Source organism: Psammomys obesus, unplaced genomic scaffold (genome assembly GCF_907164565.1).
Source record: "Psammomys obesus unplaced genomic scaffold, mPsaObe1.curated_primary_1811, whole genome shotgun sequence".
In the NCBI taxonomy this organism is placed as follows: Eukaryota; Metazoa; Chordata; class Mammalia; order Rodentia; family Muridae; genus Psammomys; species Psammomys obesus.
Window position 1 is genome coordinate 8,252,377 of NW_026591598.1, and position 8,736 is coordinate 8,261,112.

At 51.1% G+C, this 8,736-nt stretch overlaps 2 protein-coding genes across 2 annotated transcripts; one reads left to right on the forward strand and one right to left on the reverse strand.

Moving 5' to 3' along the window:
• Window positions 1–25: 25 nt before the first annotated feature.
• Window positions 26–3,402, forward strand: Fam229a (family with sequence similarity 229 member A). Its single transcript, XM_055610841.1, has 3 exons — window positions 26–2,801; window positions 2,881–3,027; window positions 3,140–3,402. Exons 1-3 carry the CDS (start codon window positions 2,665–2,667, stop codon window positions 3,240–3,242), a joined length of 387 nt encoding a protein of 128 aa, XP_055466816.1. The 5' UTR covers window positions 26–2,664; the 3' UTR covers window positions 3,243–3,402.
• On the reverse strand, window positions 505–2,073 carry Tssk3 (testis specific serine kinase 3). The gene is made up of 2 exons (XM_055610842.1): window positions 1,929–2,073; window positions 505–1,166 (listed from the first exon to the last, which is right to left on the reverse strand). Exons 1-2 carry the CDS (start codon window positions 2,071–2,073, stop codon window positions 505–507), a joined length of 807 nt encoding a protein of 268 aa, XP_055466817.1.
• Window positions 3,403–8,736: the final 5,334 nt, after the last annotated feature.

Here is an 8,736-nt window from a genome sequence, read left to right on the forward strand (position 1 = left end):
TCCTTCCTCCCTGGAGCTAGAGCATAGGCTGCGTCCTGGAGACACTCCTCTTTCAGACTCAACTCGGCATCTGGTTTGAGAAAGGGACAGGCCCAGCCAGCATCTCAACAAGCCAAGGAGTTAGGAGGCCATTTCTGCATTCCAAACGCTTTTGCTTTTCTTTGGAAAGCAAGTTGTAGTACTCAGGTCAAGGCTCTCTCCTGTTCTCCCTGCCCATTGAAGATTTTAGGGTCTAACTTAATGAGCTCCAACTAAACACCTATGACATACGAAAATCCTTTGGGAGCCATTAATAAAGGAAAAGACTAAAATAAAGCCCTTAGTTCCAGGAAGATCTCTAGAAGATCTCTTTGGTAAGAGGCCCGTGGGGCCACATTGAGGAGGTAGAAGGGGGCTATGGGATAAATGAACTTAAAGTGTAGACTATATATCACCATTTTAGAAGCGGGTTTTGGGTTTGCTTTCTCCCCCTACTTTATTGGGGAGGACTTGCCATTGCTTTTATCAAGTGTTTGCTAGCCATGGGTGCCAACTAACTTCTTCGATTGAAGGCCGGAGTATCATATCTGGTTCCAGGAGCCGCTTGAGCAGGTCCTGGCATTCGGTTGAGATGCCCAGATGAGTGGGGAAGGATACCCCCTTCTGTTGCTGCCACAGCATCTTGGGGATATCTGTGTCATCAAAAGGTAGGCTTGCGCAGAGCATTACATACAGGACCACACCCATGCTCCAGACATCACCTTTCTTGCTATCATGGGGTATGCCCTGCAGCACCTCAGGAGCGGCATAGGCTGTGCTGCCACAGAAGGTCTGACTTAGCTCCCTGCGTGTCTTGGGTAGCACCTTGGCAAAGCCAAAGTCGGTCAGCTTCAGGTTGAAGCCCTGCAACAAGGCGTTCTCACACTTAAGGTCCCGGTGGGCCACGCCACAGCCATGGCAGTAGCGAATAGCCTCAACCATCTGGCGGAAGAGGGCTTTGGCCCGGGTCTCGGGAAGTGGCCCTCCGTTGAGCACACAGTCAAAGACATCCCCTCCCTCAGCCAGTTCCATCACCAGGTAGATTTTTCCATCTGCTGACTCCAACATCTCATACACCCGGATGATGTTTTTGTGGTCCAGGGTACGGACAATCTGGAGCTCCCGAGGCAGGAATCTCTGGATAAATTCTGAGGGAAAAAAAAAATGGGGAGACAGGATGGGCTATCAAGATCAGAAAGGCCTGTTCTCATTCCTGACTCCTGCTTTCCGGCTTCTGGACACACACCATGCCCAGGTGTTCCTCCTTGACTCCCTGAGTAGTCTCAGGTGTCTCCAACAGCCAGGTACTCCCTTTTATTCATGATTAGCTCATCCTTGGAGCCTCCTCCCTGAAGTCTGTGAAACTACAGACGAAGGGGTGCTTAGGAACTTCAATGCTATTGAATCCCAGGATTCTTTCCTGGAGCCCTGCCTTCCTGTCGCTCTGCCACCTGTCTTGGCACCAGTTTTGCGGTCTTCCCGTCAACACCTCTTGGGAAAATTGAGGATCCTCTGCCTTGTGCTGTACTTGTGGATCTGGAAAGATGCAAGAATCCCGGATTTCCCACATTCTTTGTGTGTGTGTGTGTGTGTGTGTGTGTGGTGTGCATGTGTGGGGGGGGGTCGGGTTTTTTTTTGTTTGTTTGTTTTTGTTTTTCTCGTTTCTCTGTATAGCCTTGGCTGTCCTGGACCATGTAGACCAGGCTGGCCTAGAACTCACAGCAATCTACTTGTCTCTGCTTCCCTGAGTGCTGGGGTTAAAGGCATGCGCCACCAAGCCCGGCTACCACATCCCTCTGTTTAGGGCAGCAATCTGGCTTGCTTTGTTTGACTAAAAGGAAAGAACTGTTCTGAAGGAAGCGCCTACCCATGTTGGCTAGCCCACCCTTCCTCCAAAGGGCCCAGCTCACCTTCTGGCCCTCCCATCTTGTCTATAATTTTAATTGCCACTTTTCTTTGATGTTTTTTGGAAAATGCTTCTTTGACTTTTGAGTAGGTCCCTTCCCCAATGGTCTTGCCCAGCTGGTACCCATTGGAGAGTAGAAAGTCCTCCATGCTGTGTAGCGCCTCCTTCTTGTCACCCTCTCAGCTCATGCTGCCTCCGTGAGGCAGCTCTACTCCACCATCGCCCTTGGCCTGCTTCTTTTCCTCCCAAGGACTTCATCCACAGCTGCCTCCAGGGCTAGAACATTCTCCGTCTGGACACAGCCACAGGTGGTGGGGAGGGAGAGGACCAGACATTTTTAAACTCCTGTCCAATTGTGATGTAAATGCTGTGTGACCCTCAGACAACAGGGGCAGTGTCCCCGCTTTCCCTCACCACCAGCAGCTAACCCAGCATGGGTTAAGTCATTCTTGAGGAAGGCACCGAGTGGCAGCAGTGCTGAGGAACGGGCCTGGGTGGCCGCGTAGGCCAGGGATGCGGGGCTTCTCCATGTGGACTCCGCTTCCAGGCAGGCCGCCCTCGCCTCCGAGGTCCCCATCGAACTTTTGGGGGACAGTGCAAGCCAGTCACCAAGGTGCAGTAGCCAGAACCCTCTGGCTTCAGGCCCAGGCCCACACGGAGTGCCCGAACGCTCTGGAACAGCCTAGAATTCTAGCGAGGAACAGGCTGTGTGAGGTCAGCACGCAGAGACCGGGGTCACAATGCAGTCCTCCCCTTCGACGCTGGGGCCGGGACTTGCATCAGACACCTGCCAGGCTCCGCCTGGACCGGAGCGTCCTCCCGCGGCCAGGGCTCGGGCAGTTGCTTCCAGCCTGGGACCGGCCTCGGCCTCCGGCAGGTAAGCCACGACACAGGAGGCGGGCACAGGCAGGGAGCACCCAGGGTCCTCGAGCTGCCTGACCGCCACTCCCGCACAGAGTGCCCCGGGGCCTGGACATGAGTGCCCAGGAGACCCCACAGGGTCGAAGATTCCCCATTGAGGCCGGAGACTCCCCTGGCCTTGCCTCCGCCCCCGAGTCCCAGGACAGCCCGGAGCCTGCTGCCACGGATCAAAACCCGGTCAGGTGAGGCCGACGCCCCGCCCCTCGGCCCCGCCCCATCCCCAGTGCCCTACCCTAAAGAACCCAGGGCGCGCCCCAACACTATACGCCCCCTGTCGCCTGCCGCTTTCTCCAGGCCGCTCCGACGCTGCCCGGGCTGCCACTGTCTGACGCTGCTGCACGTGCCCATCGACGTCTACCTGGCCATGGGCGGGAGCCCCCGGGCCCGTGCTACCTGAGTGCGCCTGCGCACGGCAGCTCTGCAGGAGCCGGGAGGGACGAGGCCAGCCGCGGGCCACCACGCTGAGGTCGCACGCGCCGAGCACGAGACAATGATGCACATTTTAAAATAAAAGAATGATGCACATTTTAATAAAGCACAGCATAAACTGTTCTTTCCACTAAGGGCTGGCCGTGTATGTCTATCCGTCGGATCGGGCCCATCGGTTGCTCTGCCCCAGTCAGTTGCGCTACTCTACCGTCCCTTGGGCCACCTCCTCCTTCCACCTGTCTCAATTTACCGGCCCACGTCCCTCTAGGGGGTTGTCACCCTCTTCCAGGCATTTCTGGTTGGCTACCACCCTTTCCCCTAAACCTGCAGAGCTGCAGAGCTCTCCTCTTCGCTGGCCTGGGTTCGCCAATGAAATCTTGATTTCTCTGCGGGACCCTGGAGCAAGGGAGGGAAAGATGAGCGGACACCACAGAAAAATAAAGACTGGGCCACAGCAAGTCCATGTAATTCTCCCAAGCTAGAATTAGATTTGGCTTCCTGCTGTTCTTTGGCCTGCTTTCTGGGTCAGCTCCAGCTGTTTGGACCTTTGGTTTCTCCTAAGACTAGTGGGGTTACCGACTGAAAAGAAAGTTATCTGAAAAATATGACTTAAATACTTTTTTTAGATTTCTATTTTTCTGTATCTGTGTGTACACCAATGTATGCCTGTTGAATTCCCCGGAACCAAGGTTAAGGGTGGTTTTGAACCACTGTGTGGTAGCTTTGTAAGAACAACTGCCCTTAACAACCAACAACCAAGCCATCTCTCCAATTCATCCTTCCCGCCCCTCCCCCCGCCAATTTTTATTTTTATTTTTTTATCTGACCTGGCCTAAAACTCACTGGCCCTGAACTCAGGAGATCCACCTTCCTCAGCTTCCTGGGTGTTCAGATTAAAGGTGAGCAGCACCATGCCTGGCCCACCGTTCTTTTGTTGTTGTTTTTGGTTTTGGTTTTTGGTTTTTGAACCAGGGTTTCTTGTAGCAGAAAGCCAGCCACCTGTAGCGGTCTTGTTTAAAACTCTGTTTGGGGTGTTCAGGCCTCTACCTCCCCTCCACCAACCCCCAACCTTAAATAGGAGAGAGAAAAGGTTAGTGGGGGGGAAGGGGGGCTCAGACCCTTTACTTCTCCCAGCTAGTTTAAGGTCAAGGGGTTCTTTGAGGGCTCTGTACCAATCACTGTCAACCACAGACAGAGGCAGCCAGCAGGCTCCTCCACGCCGCTGTGCCCTGAAGCGGTTCTCTCCGTCTGTCTCTCCAAACCGCCACATGCCAACACTGAACGCCACACCTAACCCCACACAGTCTCTTTCTCAGCCTCATATTTCTACTCTCAGAATCCTAGACCCTCTCCCTTCCGCACGGCATATGGAAAGCCATTACCAGCTGGCAAAGATCATGCCCCACACGTGACAATTAACAGGTGTTGACAAATTATAGCCCAACTAAAATCCCACACTTGGGATTAAAAACAAAAGCATATTTTCATAACATACAAAGAAACCAAAACTTCCACAACAGTTTCTCTGTGGAGGCTTGGCTGTCCTGGACTCTCTCTGGTAGATCAGGCTGGCCTTGAACTCACAGAGATCCGCCTGCCTCTGCCTCTGTTTCTGTGCCCCTGAGTGCTGGGATTATAGGCATGCACCACTGCACCCAGTGGGCCCAAGTTTCTTAATTACCTATTTTCTAGATGAGTAATTAAAGGATTTGCCCAAGTTTCCTCAATAATGGGTAATGCTGGAACACCTAACTATTCTGTCTCCTCAAACTAAATGCCTTGACCTCTCCAACCCCAAACAGAAGTAATGATAGGAAGGTTCCCAAGAAGGGAGCCCGTTTAAGTGGAACACATTCTAATATTGCTATTGTTATTCTACAGTAACAAGGATGGTGATTTTTGTTTGGTTGTTTTTGTAACAGAATCTTACTCTGTAGTCTAGGCTAGCCTCTAACTTTGATTTTTTCCTGACTCAACCTCCCCAGTAAATCACAGATGTATGCGGTTACATCAGACCCTATAATTTGCTGGTTTTTAAAATTCTCTTTAAATGTGAAGATATATAACCCAGTGGTCTAGTTGGATCTCTAGTCCCTTGATGTGTAAAATAAATGATTAAAATATCTTTCCTCTGACCCACATGTGAAGTCCAAGCCCCTTTATAGAATACTTCAAATCCCATGGTCATCTGGGAAATCTCATAATCATCTAAAAAGGAAATTTTTAGTTGGTCAGCTGGTTTATTAAAAAATTAATAAAACAAATGAAAAGCCATACAGGGTCTGATAGAGCTCAATCTGACTTCAGACTCACTAGGTAGCTAAGGCTGGCCATAGGCCTGTGCCACAGGCCTGGTTTTATTCAGTTCTAGGAATCCATCCCATGTCTTTGCACCTGCTGAATAATCCCTCTGCCAACCCAGCCTTTTTAAAATGTTTTTTTAAGACTTATTTTTATTTTACATGTTCCGATGTTTTGCCAGCATGCATGTGTGCTCACTGTGTGCATGCCCTGTCCAGAGGCCAGAGAGGTCGTTAGACCCTCTGGAACTGGAGGTACAGGTCTTAGTGAGACACTGTGTGGGTGCCAAGGATCAAAGCCAGGACCTCTGGAAGAGCAGCCAGTGTTCACAACTGCTGAGCCATCTTTCCAACCCCTTTTTATTTGTATTTTTTAAATTTATTTACTTTTATTGTATATACATTGGTGTTTTGTCTGCATGTCTGAGGGGGTTGGATCCCCGGAACTGGAGTTGCACACGGTTGTGAGCTGCGCTGTTGTGCTGGGAATCGAACCAGGGTCCTCTGAAGAAGCAGCCAGTGCTCTTAACCGCTGAGCCATCTCTCCAGCCCCTTATTTGCATTTTTATATTTATTTATTTATTTATTTATGTATATGAGAGCTTTATCTGCATGCACACGTGCATGATAGAACAGATCCCGTGTGGTTGCTGGGACTTGAACTCAGGACCTCTGGAAGGGCAGCCAGGGCTCTTGACTGCTGAGCCACCTCTCCAGCCCCTTATTTGTATGTTTTTAAGGCGGGTTTTCTAAGCAGGACAGGCTATCCAGGCACTTGACACTCTCCTGCCTCGTCGGGGCTGGGATTACAGTGTGGCACCACACCCAGCTAAAGAACCCTTGTTGGTTTTCACACAAAATGCTCTCTCGGGTGGTCCATAAATGCTGGGCTCTGTGGACTCCTCCAGCCCTGAAATGCTGAATCCTTCCCATCCCCCCTTTTCCTTCTCATCTCCTGCACTTCCTTTCCTGCCCCACCCTCTTCTCAGCCTTCCTTTTCTTTAAAAAGACCATAAAAATACAAAACAAAACAAACCTTAACAACCTAAAAAAAAAAATGGACAGTTCCTGCCACCTCCTATAGACTTGGTTTTCCAGGGAGGCTGACTTCAGGCACGGATCTTGCTAGTCAGACCATGGAGCTAGCAAGCTCTAGAGCATCAGTGAGCTGGAGAAAGGGGCATTCCACATGGAGCGTTTTGGGCAAAGGCTTATTAAGGCAGGAAGGTGGAAGGCAAAATGAGGAATTAAGTTTTTATTCAAGCCAGGAGTGTGTCACGTGCTCAGATCCCATATCGAATGCAGGAACTCCAGGGATAGGTTAAAAGGTACATCCAGGAAGCCTTGAGGCCCAAGCTGAGGAGTGTGACATTTGTTCTGCAGACAACAGACTAAGCCAGGCTCCATTCTCCTGTTTCTATCTTCCATTCTATTCTGGTCCTTCCTGCTTCCACCTAGAAAAGCCTCTGGCTCCAACCCCAATCCTGAGTTCTAGTCCTGCCCCTGCCATTCTCCGTCTGTATGACCTTGGGTTGATATCTAAGACTCTCCGAGCATCCTTGTCCATATCTGGAAAAGGGAGGGTGGGACGGTATGTCACCTTCTGCAAGCTTTGGTAAAGGTTATTTTTTGATTTTTGTTTTTTTGAGACAGGGTTTCTCTGTGTAGACCAGGCTGACCTCGAACTCGCATCGATCTGCCTTTGCCTCCCGAGAGCTGGGATTAAAGGCTCTGGCTCTGGTAAGGTCATTTCTATATAATCTACATAGTCTATATAAAATCTCCTCCAGGAAGGAGGCCAGACTCAGCTAGCCCTTGAAAAATTGAGGCTGAAATTGCTGTTACTCTGACCTTTTGACTTCAAGGAGCAGCAGAAAGCCAGGCAGCCAGAGCCACTGTCACCACACGGAAGAGGGACAGATCTGGAATCCAGGAAATTAGGGAAGGGTCAGCTTCTAAAAGAATGCCTAGCTAGAAAGGAAGTGCTTCGTCCCTCACTCAAGGGTAGAGCTAGCTAGAGACTCCAGGACAGGACCTCCTGATCCCAGGCCTTATTCTCTGGGCCTGAGCAATGAGAAGGGACCCAGAAAAAGATGTTTGAATCACTGCCTTCTCTGACTTCTCTCTCAGATACCTATTAGCTGGCCCCTCCCGAAGGGACCCCCCTTTTAGAAGGAGGGGGCGAATCGAAGTACAGATGGACCCCCCAGGTTTCCATGGAGACGGCAGGGAAAGGGTTGCTGTATCACCATGGCAACAATTGACGTCAGCACTATTTCCCATCTCTTGATATGAGAGGGGGGCAGCCACCCCAACCACGAGCAAATCCCCCACAAAGCCTCCTCCCCTTGCTGAGCCAATCAACTGAAGGGTGGACAGGCTTAATATAGCCGAGGAAGTAAAAAAGCCCAGGCTCTGATGTCAGTCAAACCTCAGTTCAAATCCTCACTCTGCCTCCTCCTAGCTATGTTACTCTGAGCAGATTCCTTAACCCCTTCAAGCTTCGTAGGTACAACCGGGGTAAGCCAGCCAGCCTCCAAGGGCTACAGGAGGGTCAGGCCATGGTAGGGGCACAGTGTCAGCTTCTCATCGAGGGGTCTGTTAGGGAGTTTTGTGGCCAACCCCTAGAGGGGCGGGGGGGCAGGGTGATCATGGAGGAGACCCCAGGATGTTGCTCTTGACACAGTCAGGGCCAGTGGAATTTCCAGGCTCTCAGGAAACCACAGATGTCACTTTCTCTCAAGTCCATCACATCCGGCCTTTGACCCAGCTTCCTCTTTCTCCTCCTCCCATATGCCCGGCACTAAGCCTTGTCAGCAACCTTCAACTTCCTGAGCTCCTACGGGAAAAAAAAAAAAGGATGAATGGGAGACCAAAGGAAGACAGAGGCCAACCTTGCAGCAGGTAGAACAGATTGGACAGCAGCGAGAAATGGTGTTCCACATCCACAGGCCCTTCCCCACTCACCGTGGAGGACTATGCCTCAAAGGTGCTCCGTGCCTGCCCATTTCCTCAACCCCTAGTCCAGGCAAGCATGTCCTGCCCAAGTTCCCCTGCCAGCATTCTGAGAGAGAGCCCACCAGCCATTCAGCCTCCTCGAATCATTTCCAGCCCCCTCCTGGCTTGCTTGATTCCGTGTACAGCCCCAGGGGAGACACTTCT

Excerpts from the sequence above, each read along its gene's own strand:
- Tssk3 (XM_055610842.1), bottom strand. The coding sequence starts at position 2,073 with ATGGAGGACTTTCTACTCTCCAATGGGTACCAGCTGGGCAAGACCATT. Across the intron at positions 1,167-1,928 it reads CAAGATGGGAGGGCCAGAAG|AATTTATCCAGAGATTCCTG; the intron begins GTGAGCTGGGCC and ends TTTTTCCCTCAG.
- Fam229a (XM_055610841.1), top strand. The coding sequence starts at position 2,665 with ATGCAGTCCTCCCCTTCGACGCTGGGGCCGGGACTTGCATCAGACACC. Across the intron at positions 2,802-2,880 it reads CCGGCCTCGGCCTCCGGCAG|AGTGCCCCGGGGCCTGGACA; the intron begins GTAAGCCACGAC and ends ACTCCCGCACAG. Across the intron at positions 3,028-3,139 it reads ACGGATCAAAACCCGGTCAG|GCCGCTCCGACGCTGCCCGG; the intron begins GTGAGGCCGACG and ends CGCTTTCTCCAG.